Source organism: Microplitis mediator, chromosome 10 (genome assembly GCF_029852145.1).
Source record: "Microplitis mediator isolate UGA2020A chromosome 10, iyMicMedi2.1, whole genome shotgun sequence".
Classification (NCBI taxonomy): Eukaryota; Metazoa; Arthropoda; class Insecta; order Hymenoptera; family Braconidae; genus Microplitis; species Microplitis mediator.
In genome coordinates this window covers 7,285,120-7,303,674 of record NC_079978.1, presented here as the reverse complement: position 1 = coordinate 7,303,674, position 18,555 = coordinate 7,285,120, and the positions used below count along the sequence as shown (strand labels likewise).

General features: G+C 33.7%; 2 protein-coding genes across 5 annotated transcripts; one reads left to right on the top strand and one right to left on the bottom strand.

Moving 5' to 3' along the window:
* The first annotated feature begins 29 nt into the window (after positions 1 to 29).
* On the top strand, positions 30 to 6,480 carry LOC130676281 (nuclear pore complex protein Nup98-Nup96). 2 transcript variants are annotated; one of them, XM_057482421.1, is made up of 4 exons: positions 30 to 235; positions 443 to 504; positions 613 to 6,010; positions 6,210 to 6,480. In XM_057482421.1, the coding sequence occupies exons 2-4, from the start codon at positions 474 to 476 to the stop codon at positions 6,403 to 6,405; spliced, it is 5,625 nt and encodes a 1,874-aa protein (XP_057338404.1). In that variant the 5' UTR covers positions 30 to 235; positions 443 to 473; the 3' UTR covers positions 6,406 to 6,480. The 2 variants fall into 2 exon arrangements, with proteins under 2 accessions (XP_057338404.1, XP_057338405.1); XM_057482422.1 differs by having other exon boundaries at positions 31 to 79.
* A 659-nt stretch (positions 6,481 to 7,139) lies between these two features.
* LOC130676282 (zinc finger protein Xfin-like) lies at positions 7,140 to 17,065 on the bottom strand. 3 transcript variants are annotated; one of them, XM_057482423.1, is made up of 12 exons: positions 16,923 to 17,065; positions 14,112 to 16,127; positions 13,077 to 13,582; positions 12,898 to 12,991; positions 12,658 to 12,836; positions 12,366 to 12,563; positions 11,885 to 12,283; positions 11,334 to 11,792; positions 10,864 to 11,148; positions 10,320 to 10,775; positions 10,098 to 10,234; positions 7,140 to 10,021 (listed from the first exon to the last, which is right to left on the bottom strand). In XM_057482423.1, the coding sequence occupies exons 3-12, from the start codon at positions 13,518 to 13,520 to the stop codon at positions 7,966 to 7,968; spliced, it is 4,707 nt and encodes a 1,568-aa protein (XP_057338406.1). In that variant the 5' UTR covers positions 13,521 to 13,582; positions 14,112 to 16,127; positions 16,923 to 17,065; the 3' UTR covers positions 7,140 to 7,965. The 3 variants fall into 3 exon arrangements, with proteins under 3 accessions (XP_057338406.1, XP_057338407.1, XP_057338408.1); XM_057482424.1 differs by having other exon boundaries at positions 11,676 to 11,792; XM_057482425.1 differs by lacking the exon at positions 11,334 to 11,792.
* Positions 17,066 to 18,555: the final 1,490 nt, after the last annotated feature.

Here is an 18,555-nt window from a genome sequence, read left to right as displayed (position 1 = left end):
TGTCCAAGGCAAGTGTGTCTGTGTTGTGAACTCGGCCTTTGTATACTGCGCCTCTAGTAAATAACCGTTGAAAAATCAGGTTATGATTATATTGATATAAATTATTACAATAGTTTTTTTCATTTTATCCACTGATAATGATTCACAATTTTTCTACTAACTGTGATTGTTTATAATAAAGTGCAATTATTGTTTAATAAAAAACTTTTGTTTACATACTTAGTTATCTAAAAAGGTATTTAAGAATTTATTTACTACTCGCGCGCCAAGTCAACGAGACTTATTACGTGAGATTGTGAAATCGCCTTTTTTTTTCTTTTTTATTTTATATTTAAAATGTCAATATATCTTGTGTTTATATCCCGACAAAAATATTAAACAATTATAAGGAAAATGTTCTCGTAAATAATTATCATCATTGTCATGTATATTTTTTGTCTAGGTGCGAGAAATAAATTCTAGTAAATTTCAAGATGTTTGGGCAGCCAGGAAACACGTCTTTTGGTTTGTATACTTGATAATAATTTATAAAATTGACAATTAATGATTATTTTTATGGTTAAAATAAATTATCAGTAGTGTATTAATGATAAAAATAATAATTTACTACAGGTGGGTTCAACTCTGCAACTCAGAGCAGTCCGTTTGGTCAATCAGCATTTGGTAAACCGATTGCCACAACGAGTTTTGGGACTGGATCGACTCCAGTCTTTGGTAGTAATAACACATCACTATTTAGCGCCAAACCAGCAGGTACTACTACTGGAGGTTTATTTGGTAACACATCAGCTACACCAGCATTCGGACAACCAGCAACAACGCAATCTTCTTTTGGAGGTTTTGGAGCCACTCCGACTAATACTAATTTATTTGGAACGCAGCAAAATGCTAATACAAGTTTATTCGGCACCAATAATACTACATCAGCTTTTGGACAAGCAAATAAGCCAGCAGGCTTCGGATTTGCTTCAACTAGTGGGACCAGTCTTTTTGGACAACCTCAGCAAAATATACAGCAAACTACTCCATTTGGACAAACAAATACTACTGCTAGTACTGGCCTTTTTGGTACTCAAGGAGGATTTAGAACTGGTACTAACACTGGATCAGCTATTGTTGGGACTCCAGTAAAGTTTAATCCAGTTGTGGGTTCAGATACTATGGTGAAACAAGGTGTTACCCAAACTATATCGACTAAACATCATTGCATAATGGTGATGAAAGAGTATGAAAATAAATCATTGGAAGAATTACGGTTGGAAGATTACACTGCTGGCATGAAGGGACCAAGTCAAACAGCACAGACACCTGGTCTTTTTGGAGCTACAGCTCAACCTTCACCTTTTGGTAGTACTGGTACAATTGCTAGTACTGTTTCCAGTGGTTTCGGATCTATGTCAACGGGATTTGGTACAAATACCCAGACAAATTCTGGTGGAAGTCTTTTCGGTAAACCAACTGGTTTCGGTACACCAGCAACAACTACTAGTGCTTTTGCATTTAATCCTACAACATCATCAAGTCTCTTTGGTGTTAATACTCAACCGAAACCATTTGGAACAGCTGCTCCAACGACGTTATTTTCAAATACAACTACAAATCAACCAGCAACCGGATTTGGAACAATGAACAATACCCAAACACCGGGATTCGGTGGTTTTGGTACTGCTCAACCAAATCAAAGTATTGGATTATTCAATCAAAAGCCATCAACATTCAGTATGACTCCAGCTACATCTAATACTGGATTCGGTGGTTTCGGACAAACTGCACCAGCAAACACCACAACCAATTTGTTTAACAAACCTCTCACTACTGGTTTTGGAACAGGGTCAGCATTTGGTACGACACCAGCTCCAACTTTTGGAACGAACACAGGTTTTGGTACAACACAAAATAACAATACTTCATTATTCAACTCATCATTCAAACCCGCTGGACAGACGAATACTTTTTCATTCGGCGCAACACCTACTGCTACATCAACACTCGGTACCAATCCAAGTTTGAACTTAGGAGGAACAAACTCACTTTTCGGAGCACCAAAACCTGGCGGTCTCTTTGGTAATACCGCTACTGGTACAACATTTAATAGCTCAGGTACTTTCGGTGCTCCTGGAGCTTTTGGAACAAACACAAACACAAATACTGGCCTTGGATTAAATTTGCTTGGTGGTGGAGTCAATACAAATCAAGTCCAGCAAAATTCTAGTTCAGTTCCTGTTCATCAGCAAATTCTAGCTTTAGTTTCAACACCTTTTGGAGACTCACCGCTTTTGAAAAATTTGTTGCCGGCATCTGGAAAATCGGAGGAATTAATAAAGCCAGCTAATGCAGCATCCAAAACCCTCAATGGGTCTCAATTTAAAGTGTCAACATCAAATAATTCGCCAAAAGTAAAAGCCCGAGTCGTAACACCAGTACAGTTATCAAAGAAATCACTATTTGATGGTCTGGAAGAAGAAGATCCAACACTGCTAGAAGCATTCCAACCTCGTCCGAACGCAAAACGTTTAGTGTTGCGTCCAAAACGACGGTCACTTAGTCCTACACCAACGTCTGCTGAAAATGGAAACCCAACACAGAGCAACGAACTCGTAGAGAGCAACATTGAAGCCTCGGCTTCCTGCAGCAATGATATTGAAACTGTTGATAAAGAAAATCAGCAGCAAAGTAATCGGCAGTCAATTGACAATAGAAGGTTATCATCAACTTCTTGGTTAAAGACTCACTTACCTCGAGCAACAAAAATGCCAGAGGAAGAATTTGATGGACAAAAATCTCCATTTGATTCATTTGATATTCAAGAAGAAGGACTAGACAACACAGTAGCAGATTTCCGGCCTCATGGTGGAGGAAATAACAGTCCAGCTGGCAAGTTAGATTCAAGTCAAATGACGTCGCGAACCAAACGACGAAACAACAGAAGTGCTGGTGATTCATTGACATTCAACGACTCAAGTCGTGGATTAGATGAAAGCTCAATGTCGATATTACAACCCGAAGCCGAACCAAATCAAGCCAACGTAACGTTGAGACGTGCGGGATATTATACTATACCATCTTTAGACCAATTGGATAAATATGTTCGTGGTGAAACTTGTGTCGTACCGAATTTCACAGTCGGTCGAACTGGTTACGGCAATGTCTATTTCTCGGACTCATTTGACATCTATGGATTAAATTTGGATGAGATAGTACACTTCCGTCATAAAGAAGTTATCATATATCCTGATGATGAAAAGAAACCACCGGTTGGTCAAGGACTAAATCGTAAAGCTCAGGTGACATTAGATCGTGTGTGGCCTCATGACAAAACTCAGCACGAGCCAATAACTGATCCTGAACGTCTGGTTGCTATGGATTATGAAGGTAAACTAAGACGTGTTTCAGCAAAACATGACACACGTTTCTTGGAATATCGTCCTGAAACTGGTTCTTGGGTATTTAAAGTTGAACATTTTTCCAAGTACGGATTAAGTGATTCGGATGATGACGATGATGTACCAGCAAATCAAGATATGAAAAAACTTAAAGGTGTTACTTTAGTTCGTAAATCACGGGCGTTAAACCAAAAGGAACTGAGAGTAGCTTCTGAAGAATTAAAATCTGATAAACGAGTTGTTAATGGATTCAATAGACAGGCGGTAGAAACTGAAACAAATGTGTTTCGTATGGATGATGACGACGAAGACAGCATGAGTAGTAATGAAATTCAACAGGAATCTGAGGGTGAAAAACAATCTGCTCTAAGTCCTACTTCAATTTACGCTCGTCTAGTTGGAACAGACAGTCACAAACTTCAATTAATGAAAGCTAGTTTTTTTGATGAAAACGGTGATGATTATAATGAACAATCTATGTATGAAAATTCCGATATACCAATGAGACGTCTACAAAATTTTGAAACTCGTGATAATGATCTGGACAATTTAACCTACACAGCTAATTTACGATCAAATCTTACTATTCACGATATGTTGACGATACCCAAGGAGTCTTTTTCCCATGCAAAAGAAACTAAACAAAAAAAAACTCATCAAGCTAAAGTAGAAAAAATATCAAGTATGAATAAATTTTTTCCATCGCCGATTGTTAAGCCAACAACCAGAGTACTAAAGTATCGTTGCGAAGTAGTTCCACTGAGAAAATCAATTTGTAATCGTTTGAAATTTAATACAATTGCTGACATAAGTATTCAAATGGGCAGGAAATTCAAAGCTACTTGGGGACCAGGATTAACTTTGATTTCATTGACTACTCAGGAGCAAGCATCAGTAGTACCATTGCAAAATGCATTCAGTCATATAGAAACTTATGTATCTGGCCGTCTTATGGAAGACAATTCATCATCAAATGTCGTTCAACGTTTACAGATTTTAGGCGGTAATCGGGCAGACCGTGATTACATTTCAGTATTCAAAGAGAGTATCGAAGAGCATCTTCGAATCCAGTTGAACCACTGTGTCATTGGTGAAGAAAATAATTGCCGTTGGATTCGTGTTGGCGGAGGTGAAGCTGGAATTTCAGCTCTTCATGATCACTGCGGTTTGTCTCAAGAAATAGCCAATAATTTAACCACTGAACATTTATCATCTTACGCTGCTGATATATGGCAACTTTGTGTTGCTCTTTGGGGTAATTTGCCAGCACTACAATCAGATTCAGACAAACAAAGTCACAGTCATGTCATGATAAGAAGAGAAGCATTCAGTGATTGGTTGAAAAATGTTGTGGAAGATACAGTTCAACATGAATTATCTGAGATCAACAGCGAGGATAAAATGATGCTTTCATTGTTGTCTGCCAATAAATTAGAAGAAGCTTGTGAAATAGCAAGAAAAATAGGGGATTATACTTTGGCAATATTCATATCTCAGTTGGGTGGTTTTTCATGCGTCAAAGAATTAGCGAAGCAAGCAATCGCTCTTTGGCAGTTAACTGATGTCGTAACAAATATGTCGATGGCTAGATTGAAGATTTATATGCTAGCAGCTGGCGAGGAACTTATAAATTTATCAAGCAACGATGATATCGTGAATGTTTGTGAAAACTTAGACTGGAAAAGAGCTCTTGCTATTCATTTGTGGTATCTATCAGAACCTATTGCGTCGATTACTGATGTTTTAGAACTCTACGAAGCTTCATTTAATGGAGACCCAGCAGATGTTTATGCAGCTGCACCTCTGCCAGATTATAAAGAAGAAGATTTCGAACCAGAAGTGCTGGGTAACAAGAAGACTTATGATCTTTGCTATCATCTATTAAAGCTTTACTGCACAGGCAATCATTCACTCGAACAAATTCTTAATCCACTGACCCACACCGCGGATCCATTTGATTACCGACTCAGTTGGCTGCTGCAGCAAGTAATTGTAGGACTGGGATACTCTCATCTTTCCGATCATGTGGCTTCGATGACTCATACAAACTTCGCAGCGCAATTAGAAGCTCATGATCTGTGGCATTGGGCTATATTTGTTGTGTTGCATTTGAATAGTACAGCAATCCGACGAACAGCTGTGATGGATTTGCTTGCACGTCACGTTCAAATTGATGAGGATCTGGATTATACTCAGCGAGAAAAATTTTTATTGGAGGAGCTTGGTATTCCTTCCAAGTGGATCAATGAGGCCAAGGCTATTAAAGGATGTGCTTCAAAGAGATACGGAGAAGCTGCTTGGTATTTACTTCAAGCAGAACAATGGAATCGGGCCCATGAGGTCATAATTGAACATCTGGCAGCAGATGCTATAATTAATGAGAACTATGATTATCTGAGATCCTTGTTGAGTCCATTCGTTCCACCAGAATGTAATGGCGTCGTGAATGGGTGGTCATACCAAGGACAATTACTCTGGGATTACATGGAAATTGCCGTAGAGATTGAATCATTCTTGAAGGATCCTGATTACTCTAATCTTGGATACAAACTTGAACTTCTTCAGCCACAAATAAGTTCACTTTGTGCTAAAATTAATCAATTCCCGTGTCCTACTGCAAAGCATCGGTAATTATTATAACTTTTTTTTCTTTTTAATTGATATGTACCCAGCCCCTAGCCAGTAGCCAGCCGGTCATATACTTTAACATTGGCTCAAAATATATATAGATATAATTTAACATGGAGTGGCTGGCTACTGGTTTGGGGCTGGGTACTGGTGCTCTTACCCTACTGTAGATTTTTAATTAATGAAATTTTTTTTCAGATTATGTCAAGCTGAAATTGCTAAACGGACGTTCAATCTTGCAAGAAGTATACTTTTACTACAACCAAATGAAGAGAAATCAACATCTGAGATCTTAGTTCGTTTGATAACAATGTTACCACTCCCTGAAGACTATGCGCAACAAGAATTACGACCTATTATTAATATGTGTACTAATGAAATTGTTGGTCATTAACGATTAAAAAAACTTATTATAGGGAAGTATAATGTAACAATAGTATTTAGCACAAGTTTTTTTTTTTGTTATTTTTAGAAAAATTTGTATTGTATGAATGTAAAAAAAAATTTTTAGATTTTTTTTTTTTTGTAACTAAAGCGTATTAAATTTAATACAACTTGTGCTTAAATATTTTCAGTAGATGTAATATTTACTGGTTTTATACATTCATTAATATTAATTTTTTAAATGTCCTTATTTAAAAAAGGCGGTTTAGAAATGAAAAAAAAAAAAAAAAAAAAAATTCTTAAAAGCAAAAAATTGAAAACTTGTAAAAGTTATTTAAAAAAATTAATTGTGTTATTCAAAGTCTTATGAGGACATAATTAAACTAATTTATAATTATTAAAAAAAAAAAAATAAACATGGTATCTGTAAATAATATTCAATTAAAATGAACATTTCTTAAGTTGACACTCTTTTCATTTTGTATATGAAAAGTAGATATTTAAATAAATAAAATAGTTTCAGGTAAACGTTTGATAAGTATTTACATATGTAATTTCTTTAAAGAATAGAAATAAAAAAATAATTCCATGTCAAATAAAATAAAATAATATAATATAATTTTTTTTCTTAATAAATAAAAACAAAAATAAAAGTTTACAAATTATTAAGCGTTATTTACACAATAAGAAATTGTCTCTTGTTTATTTTATAATACAACAATAATTATTATCAATTAAAATATATATATATTAATATAGTAAATAATTAAATATGCTGAAATGACTTTTATCACACCTTATTTTTAAATAAATTAATTAATATTACGTTTATATAATTTGCAAAAAAATTTGCACCACCAAAAGTATGGGAAAAAAATATGTATGAATATATACATAAATATATTAGAAAATTAAGGGCATTTTCAGACAGTGCCCTTCAGTTTTTAAAAATATGCAATAACAACTGTCATAACCGTATAAAATTTTATTAATTAATTAAAAAAAAATTAAAACCTTAATTGAAAAAAAAGCAACGACGTAGTTGTAATTTCACTAAGGTATAGAATTTAAAAAAAATTAGGGGAGACCGGGGTTCATTTGTGGTGATCGAATCATCGATCAGCAGCAAAGAATCGTGAAAGTATCACCTCCCTTTCGACGCCGATCAATGTTCGTATTTCGTTCGCTAAGTTGTCTATTATGACCTCTGTGACAACCAACCCTGGTCTCCCCTACTGACAGTTGTTATCAATTAGGAGTTAAACAAAATTTGTTGAATAAATTTTGGTCTACAAAATTTAAAAATTCGAATTGTAAAATTGACATAAAGATTTCACTGAAATATATTTTCCAAATTTCGTTAAACTCCCAATTGATATCAACTGTAAATAATTTTTTTTAAATCTATATCAGCGAAATTACGTTATCCTTTTTTCAATCAATGCTTTAATTTCTTTAATTAATTGATAAAATTTTGACACGCTCATGACAATTGAGTCATTGAAAATTTTCAAGAAGTAGGGGCTGCTGTCTGAAAATGGCCTCAAGAGGAAATTTAAAACCTAATATTCTACATACTGAAACGTGTTGCTTCGCCAGTATTAGGGTCAACAATAATTTTTTCAAAATTACTGCCATTTGTAACAGGCAGCGAATTGGTAACAGCAACTGGTAAATATTTGCCATCATCACATTCTCGAAATATAAGTTCATTTTCTTTATGTTTATCATCTTTTTTACTATTAGACATTTTTCGCATAGTCAGTGACAATGAATCAATAACTAAATAGGATTCTGGTTTGTAAAGTCTAGTAAAATGTAATCTAATATGTTCACTAACATTTTCATCTTTACGTGGCACATAATTACAATGCGGACAGGGTGGTGTAAGTCTATCAATACCATGCCGGCGTTTATGAGCATCAACTGTATCTTTGTCAGTTGACGAAAAAGGGCATTCTGTACAACGTAAAAGAGTAAATGGTGTTATTGTATTGCTCTTTTTTTGCATAAGTATAATAGATTGTTTATCTTGATTAGAAACAGATGAAGCTGAAAATCCAGCGGTAGAAGAATTATTTCCTAATGTATTTGAAGAAATAGTTGATTTTCTACGTGACTTAGAAGGACTCTTATTGACATCATCTTCATCAATAAAATTATTATCATAATCCATTGACGTTTCATCTTGGCGTTGTGACGCTTGAGATTGAGCATTCGCATGATGCTTTTTTAAATGTTGTACATAATTTGCATAATATTTAACTGAATAGTCACAAGTATCACAGCGATATCGTTGTTTAGCACCGTGTAATGTTAAATGTACTCGATACTGTTCACGTTTTTCAAATGCCGATGGGCATTTATGGCACTTGAATCGTTTCTCTCTGACTTTACCATTTTTAACGTATCCTTGATAAACAAAATTCGGATTTCCCTGCATTAATGGATTAAACGGAGGATCTTGAGGTGAATGTAATTGAGTAGCAGATGGTTCATTTATTTCAGTTTGTCTTCTGTGAACAACCTGATGTTTCAATAAATTTTGTCCTGTTTTCGATGAATAATCACATTCTGTACATTTGAATCTATTATTTGAACCATGAAGAGTCATATGGTACTCGAGTGCATCGAGTTTAAAGTAACGAGCTGGACACTTTGAACAAGTAAATACTTGACTTGGTGTTCTGTCTTCATCTTTTTGTTGATTTGAAGAGCCTGCTCCAGAACCTGATATTTGAACGACAATCCAAGCAATATTTTTCGCGGTATTTCCAACTTGGCTGTTTGTTTCAACGCATGCTGTTCTAGGTGGTGGATATCTCTGAGAATGGCCGTACAAAGATAATAAATATCTTGTACGTTCTTGGTATTCAGAAGTGTGAGCTCTTTGATGTGCTGATAAATGAGACTGTTGTCTTGAGCCATAAGAGCACCATTCACATGAGTAAGATAAATCATTAGAGTGATATTTAATATGAATCCTTAATTCTTTATCGCAGAGAAATCGTGCTGGACATTTGTTACAGCAATAAAGTAAACGTGGGTCACATAAATCTGGCTCTGGACCTAATTTAGGTGTTCTTGGTAAATCTAAAAGAGTTGTTAAATCTTCAAGCTGTTGTGCGTCAGAACGACCGTCGTCTACTAGACAGTGTACAGTTCCCAATGATCCTCGATGCATGTCTGTATGTGCATCCATAGTTTCTCGTAATAAACATCTGAAACTACAGTCTGGACATGCTATTGTACAGTCATTTACTGAGGCTAAAGTGTGCATTGTCTCGTGATCACGAACCTCAGCACGTCGAGTTGAAACGTGTGGACAATGACGGCACTTTAACATCTTTGCAAAGGTACCGTCTGGTCGTGATACCCAGACTAGTGGTGTGTCCGGTAAAGCACGTGTGTCTAATAAAAGCGGTGGCGCAGCACCTTCATTATTTCCTGAAACAGCTGCTGCTAAAATAGGTGATGACACATGCGATACCTCTTCTACGGAAATATCTAATTTAGCAGATTGATTTTGAAGTTTTATTTTATTTGGTGATGAATCAACATTTGAGTTTAATTTATGTTCAACAGCAAGCTCTTGGCCATGTAAATGTCCGTGCTCCAAAAGTTCTCTGTAATTTATTTAAATTTAAATTAAATAATTTTGTAATAAATTTAGAACTAGGGTTTTAAATATAAAATAATTACGCTTTTGTTCTGACGTAATACGGGCAATGATAACACTTGAAAATTTTATCTCGATCAGGACGATGATTAACTTGATGTATTGCTAGTGCAGCTGTATCTTCGGCTTTGAATGGGCATTCATTACAAGGAATAAAACTCTATAAATAAAAAATTAATCATAATACAGTTAATTTATAGTAATTAACTTGATTAAAAAAAAAAAAAAAAAAAAACTAGTCTTACTTGTAATCCACTTGATGATTGTTCACTAGACTCATAATGAGTTTTAACATGCTGCAATACCATTTCTTTATTAGCATCTCGAAAATTACATTTCTTACATTTCCATAACGTTCGTTTGGACTCTTCTGTAGAACCAGAAGTTGATGCAACCGAATTAGAGTTAGAAGCGTACACAGAAATAGCAACATTTGGATTACTAGCCGACGGATTCACTTTTAATAATGATTGGCCTTGATTTCTAGATTGAAGTGGAGGCGGTGGACGTGGAGCAGAATTTACTATTCCAGAATCGGATTTTCCATAGTTGTTGTAACTGCTAGGGGCTGGTGTTAAATTTTGAGGTACTGGATAATTTTTGGATTTACTCATAATAATTAATTTCTTTGGTGGTTCTCCTGAGGTAGTATCAACAACTCCGTGATCTTCACTTAGATCATGTGGAATCTGTTGGTCTATCTAAAAAAAATTAAATAACAAAAAATTGATTAGCTTGAATATTATTAAATTCTAAGAGAATTTTAAACGGCGATGTAAAACAACTTACTTGTGCTAAATATTTATTGTACTTTGAATAATTTCTTCTACCAGTTTCGTCGGTCATAAGAACTCTAGCAGTAGCATGAGCTGCATCTCTAGCTGATTTAAGTTTTATATGTTTGGTTATATCCCATCGCCAGTTTGATCGGTACGCACAAAATGAGCACTCGAATGGTTTGCGATTCAAATGGCCGACAATGTGCACATGGAATCGGCTGGCTGTTGACGCCCAGAATGGACAGTGGGGGCACTTGAATACTCGGCGTGAAGACGATTGAGTAACTCCATCAGCCTATAAAAAGTAACTCAATCATTTTTTATTTCTTATGGAATTATTAATTTTTACTCTTTCGCGCGCGATGTAGAAAAAATTTAAGTAAAGAAAATGATAAATAAATAAATATTTAAATAAATAAAAAATGAAACATAAATAAGAAAATGTAAAATCATAAAATAAAAAAAAAATAAACCCCGTACCGACGATCCGGAAGAATTCAGCCCGCCAACACTCCCTTCCCAGTCCACTTGTAAAGGAAACTCAAAATCATCACAGTTGGAGGTAGCCGTATAATTTGTACTAATGACAGTATTCTCCTGACTATTATTGCTAATCATTAAATTATTGCTCATCGATGAACAAAATTTCATGTGCAACTCAAGATCTGTCAAATTTTTACAATGTCTTCGACAGTTTGGACAACGCGTTATACTACTAGACACACTGAGCGCAGTGTGATGAGTTTGTTTATGCTTAGCCAACTCTTCAAGGCTAATTGCTTCAAACGTACACCAACATTTTAAATCCTCTCGATTACTTACAGCTACCTGTGATGAGCCAGCATTTGTACTCCCCATTAATCTTTCCTTCAGCCGGTCAAAGAAAGAAGCATTCCTTTTTTCAAAAGATTTTACCGTCACTTCCTTCTTTCCAGTCGTCTATTTTTTTCATTAACAAAAAATAAAATAATAAAAACAAATAAACTACATAGTATAAATAATTAAATAAAAACCTATAAAAGGATACATACCTCACGATTGCTATACAGTTTTGCCATTTCAGTATCTCGTGCAATTTTTGCGAGCTCCGGTCGGACTCTCACTCGAGGAACTTTTAGTGTATTTGGAGAACCATTGGGAATACTATTATTTACTTTGCCTTCAGGACTCAATGGAATGAGCATTGGTAATGGTTTCCGAGCTTTATTTGGTGATTGTAATGGTCCGTGCGCCTCAATCAGGTGCCGCTGCATTTCAGAGTCCCACGCAGTAATAAATTGACATCCTTTTTCGTCGCACTTGAGTGCTATACACTCAGCGTCAGCTATAACAGTATTTGGAGTTTCTTCCAGTGAATTATCAATACCATCTGCGACTGGAGATTTTGATGGACTAGATTGGGAGGGTTCTCGAAAGTCACTTGCGCCAACCTAAATTATCAAGCATCAATTTTAAAATAACTATTTTTAATGTATTTTTGAAAGTAATTATTTATTTTACGGTTGAATTTACCTGATTGTAGCGCTTAGGGCCGTTTCGTGGCTTACGATCAAGAGGATTTAATTTTTTGTTGCAAACTCCAACAGGAGGTTCATGATGATTAGTTTCGTGTACTGTTAAACTTTGACGTATCTCAGCAGTAAAATTACACGCTCTGCATTGAAAGGCTCCGCCTCCATTGTGACTGCGTGTGTGTCGATCTAAATTCCACTGGTAAACAGTGCAAAGATTAAATAAACTTCTTAACACAAAGGGAAAAATAAAAAAAAATAATTAAACTCATTGTTGTTATTAAAATGTGTACCTTATATGGAGTACGAAAGTCACAATCGTTACACTTGATCATCGGCATCGAGTGGTACTTAACATGCTTAGTGTAACGTGCACGCACGTGTGTCATATACGAACACTTGGTACATCGAAAAAAACGCCGTTTGAGCGGATGAATCTTTTGATGCCCATCCATGTTGGATTGATTAGAAGCTACAAAAGTTCATATTGTACATTGATTACTGTCGCTAGGTTTAAAAGTAAGCGTACCTACCTTCTATGTCCTTGTGAATTGATAAAAGATGACGTTCCAATCTCTTTGGATGTTGAGAGATAAAATTGCAATGAGGACACTCGTGGCACTTGGGCTGAAAAAAAACCCTCTAATTTATTGTTTTCTTTTTTTTTTAATTGATAAGTTAATGAGACGTAATAATAATAATTATGTTAAACCTTTTGATGATGCTCGTCCTTCAAATGCTGCAAATATTCAACCAATGAAGGGAATTCAATAGAAGGCTCACATGATTTACACTCATAGCCACTTTCCGATACAATTTTCTCATCTGCTACATCATCCTCAGGCTCTTCTTTAATAGTAAGTCTAGGTTCATCATCATCATAATCATCATCGTCGTCATAATCATTATTATCGTCATCGTCGTTGATATTTTCATTATTATTATCAAGATTATTATCAATATTATCATGATTATTATCATCTTCACCTTTCGAATCATTTAAACCACTTAAATCTGTAACGTCATCTACTTGACTCGCTTCGCCGTCTACTTCTTCTTCTTCTGATTCTTCATTTTCCTGTTGTTTTTTACTCGATCTTACTTTATGCTGAGTCCTTGGCCTCAGTGCCCGTAAAATAGCCGATGGCTCAGACATTTTGTCTTGTTTATTTCAAAGTACTCAAATTACGTATACACATGAATATATACATATATTTCCTGTAAATTTTATTTACTTAATTTATGTTTTGCGCTTAAAATAACATATTAATATAAAAGACAGCATTAATATTAAACAAGTACTTAAAAATAAACAACAATTGCAAAGTATATTTTTAAAAAGAATAAATGCATTAGGTAAAAAGATAAAGAGGTTGATTGATAAAAAAGTATGAATCATTTCTTCGTCGTTTGCGTGGCGACTTTGAATTTCTCCATACTTTCGATAATTTCATTTATAAATAACAAAAATTTTAATCATTTTCCTTAAAATATATAAAATAAATACATCAATAATTAAATGTCAGTGGTAATAAATTTTTAATTACTACTTATTTTACAAAGCACAACAATAATCCCCCAGACTTCCGGTCTACAAGGCCGTGACAAATAAAAAAGTTTAACATAACAGTGCAACTCACGATTAAATAATAACAATATTTATAAATATTAGTATAAAAAATAAAATTACAAGTATTTAAAATTCTAAAAACTACAACATTTATAATAAATAATGAAATAAACGAACCTCAATCGCGTGATCCTCGTTTAACTTCTTCTTATCTCGTTAATAGAGCGACAACAGCCGGATGGTCATCACACAGCAGCAGCAGCAATGGCGACGTCCACACAAAATATATCTTTACTACTCCTTTACTTCTCCTTCTCTTTTGTACTACTACTGTCCGTCACTACTACTGTACCCACTGTAATATGTAACCAGTAGTCAATAGGTGTACATATTTTAAATTCAAGTATTCAGGAATAATAACAACACGCTGACGTTTTTTTTAAAGCCGGGCCTGGGTTGGCCTGCCGTGAAACAGCAACACAACACTGAAGTGTGCAGACTAGCAGCAGGCAACAACAAATATATATATATAATAATAATAATAATAAAATAATATGAGCAACAACAGCAATAATAGCAGTTATTGCTATTGCGACAACGACACGAGTAGTGAATAGGAGCAGAGTACCAGCGTTTATGTATAAGTATTATATTAAATATTAAAGACGAACGGGCTACGGGCAGCTACGGGCGCACAGTCACCTCCTCTTGTATATTATATTGGAAAAGAGAGTGGTGATACAGCGAAGCAAGCGGAGTAATTCTGAACCACTAGAGGCGGTGCACTGTTTGGGGCGACGAAGAAGTCTCTCCTCGATGTATGTCGAAGATTTCCTCTTCAGTCTTCAGTCGTTATCGTATGTTATGTATGTAAATATACCTGCTGTGATATTTACCTGCACTACTGATAAAGTGCATAGATACGGTACAAGTACACATATAAGATTATTTTAAGTTTGGAGTAAAAATAGTAATAGAGATAAAATTACTCCAAAATTTTATATTATGACAAATAGAAGAGTTTAAGTTAAAGCTCCTATCCGGTCTGGCAAGACCAAAAGACAGAGGATTGAGGAAACAGAAAACAGCCTCTCCCTCCGACCGGATGACTCGACTGGTGGCCCCATGATGTCGATGTAGCGCAGTTAAGCGCCATCTGCAATTCCAATTCTGATTCTGACCTCTAGATTCTACCTCCCGTCTTTCCGCGCCCGCGAAACCCGCGAACCACTTCCCCTACTTCGAAGTAGCAGACACAGCGTACATCCCTCTCCAAACCGAGCTGTTGTTGCTGTTGCTGCTGCTGCTGCTGCATACAAGTGTACCCCTCCTATCTAGAAATCGAGGTGCTGTTCTTGATGATGATGCCCAGGATTTAACTTGCCTATTCCATTGTCATTTTTTTATTCTTCTTATAAATTATCCTTTTCAGTTTAACCACGCGGTAAAAGCAAGAGTCGCAATGGAGCTCCTTTCTCTTTTATTTATTTCTGCAGAATACCAGACTCAAACCTGACTTGACGATTTTCAAAATAATTCGTATTGATTTTGAAGTTAGTACAACTTCTCTACGTTGAGTCCTCCTACTCTGTTACTTCTTGCATGTGCGCATCAGCTGCCTTTTTGTATTATATATTATACATACTTAGACCGTATATTTTATATACTTCAGGTAAAATGTTACTTTAGGAAAAGAAATGAGAAAGTTCGATGGCTATAAATTGAATCTAGTAAATAATTTAGTAACAGGTCAGGTGATATTTTGTTTGTACTTCCGGTAGGTTGAGATATGAGTAATCGTATGCGATTAAGCAACAGCCGAAGGGGTTCACATGCTGTTGGGTAAGAGTAATATGCATTACTCACTGGCACTAAGTATACATACAATAATTATTATTATTATTGTATGTATAAATCTATATACAGCTGATACATATAGGCAGGCATTTCCAATGAGTCTCGAGATGTTATTCCTATTAAAGACTAACGCCTCTATGTCTCTATGTCAATCTAGGACACAGTCAATAGATCCAAAGACCTTGTAGTTAGAGTTGACGCGTGCGTCCAAGTCTGTTCTTTATGAGTATAAACGCTACATGTCCGTGTAAAAGACGCTTTTCCTCTTGTTATACGATGCATCAAACGGTATTTGGTATTTTATTCGTCCTTTACGAGTTTTAAAACTCACGGTCACTGAAAAAATAAATTCTTCATGAAAATCTTTTTACCAGATGTTAAATTATAATACTGAAAGTAGCCAATAATTTGAAGTCAGCCGAAGTTTAATAATTTGGGATTTCTTTTAAAACGATAAAATTAACGAAAAAATATTTTTAAAAATTGCACCTATAGTTCTTTTAATTTTCTATGTCTGCAAATTTTTAGTTTGATTATTTTTTTGGAATCGATTTGTTGAAAAAGAAATCCGAAAATTAGTAATTGCCTGTTAACTTCAGTGATTGAAGTTAACAGACAATTACTAATTTTCGGATTTTGTTTTTCGATAAATCAATTACGAAAATGAAAAAACCAAAAATATGCACTTGTAGAAAATCAAAAAAACTATAGGTGCAATTTTTTTTTTTTATAATTTATCGTTTCTAAAAAAATCCAAAAATAACTTCAGTATTAACCATGACTAGCCGACATCTAGTAATTTTGGTTTTTTTTAAACTATAAAATTAACAAAAAAAAAATTTTCAAAAAATTGCACCTATCGTTATTTTTAGATTTTTTTTTTTAAATGAAGTTAAAAAAAATCCGAAAACTGTTAATTGTCTGCTAGCTTCAGAATCATTTTAAATTTCATATTTTTTACTTTCATGACGAACTTTCAGAAAGAAAAACTAGAGTAAATTAAAAAAAAAAAGACTTTTAACTCTACTTCCGTTCTATTAAAGCCACAAAAATATATTTATTTAACTCATCAAATATTGCTATCAGACATTGACTTTAATTTTTATTCTTTGTTTCGTAATATATACTTACGCCCATTCATATATAGATACATTGTCATTTAAAATGGAAGAGGAAAATCTAAAATCAAATGTTCTTTTATACGCTAAGAATAATTGATATTGATAAATGAATACAATCGATCGTTAAACTTTAAGTACACTGACTAAAAATACCCGTATGGCATTAAAATGAATATTAAATATAATTGTTAACTATCGATAAGAGACATTTTCAATTGTATTATTAAGTTAAATTAAAGTTTATGGATTTATAATTAAATAATGAGGATATTTTAGTCTGTGTTATGTAACAAAGAGCAAGAAGTCGATAAATAAAAGAACTACTCTGAGATGTACATGTATGTAGATGTAACTAAACAAATGTTTATCACCAGAGTGACTTCTACGAAAAGAATAATCGTCCAGTAATTGTTAAAATGAAGTAGCAGCGTTTAAAGAAAAGGATAACTTATCATTATCTTTCCAAGCTCTCCAATACAATAGTAAATCACGGATCATAAAAAGACCCTCATATTAATCATCCTTGTCGACGATGGCATAATACAAAAGAATCCATCAACAGAGCTACCAACTTGTTAAATTTTCAAAAATTAATATCAGTAATTGTTTATAAATAAATAAATAAATACATAAATTATGATTAAATACTTATACTATATAAATAAAAATTATTTCTTTCTCTTGCTTTCAAATGCATAAGGAAAATAAAAAAAAAATGATTGTTGTTTAATATTGTCGTATCAATGAATGATATAAATAAGAAAATGTAAACACGTGTTTTTATATTTTCAAGGTCATGTCTTCAATGATTGTATGTATCACTAGATAACAGCGAGACTCCGCGGGATGTCGCCAAGTAAAGATTCTCGCGGTAAAGTAAAAAGATAAATTTTTATAAATAATGACATTCAAGGATTGTAATAAATAAAAATGAAATAGATAGTAAAAATAATTATTTCCGGATAATAAATAAAATATAAATGAACCCAAGTATTTTATTTATTTTATAGAATACGGATTTGTGATTAAAATTAATAATCAATAATAATAATCAATTGTTTTTTTTATTTAATTTTTATTTGCTAGGAAAATATGACAACTCAAATCAACTCTGAGGCCTCTGACAATTTATTTTTTATATATATATTAAATATAAGTATTAAGCGTGACAGCGCTTTCAGTAATTGTCTCTTTAATGCACAACAGAGTTTTACATTCGGTACTTATACTAAAATTTATTATAAAAAAAAAAGTTTATTGTAAAAAAGAGCGGTTGAATATTGCCTGAAATACATACAAATATATAATAATTATAATAATAATAATCAATAAAGTATTACAAAGTCTTAAGAAAATACAAAAAAGAAACTGACCATTTTACTACTATGTAAAATATTTTACAACACTAGTTAAACATATTTATTTGTTTGTTTAATTTGTGCCACCATATTATTATCAATAATAAATTTATATTGATAATAATATATATTTTTGCAGTATATGTATATTAATTTGTTCGTCAGTATCATCAGAGTGGTCACAGATTATTAAAAAAATGCAGCCATTTAATTTACATAAAATTTTTTTCAAAATGAACAAACACAAAATCTAAATAATAAGAAAAGAAAAATCAGAAGCAGTTT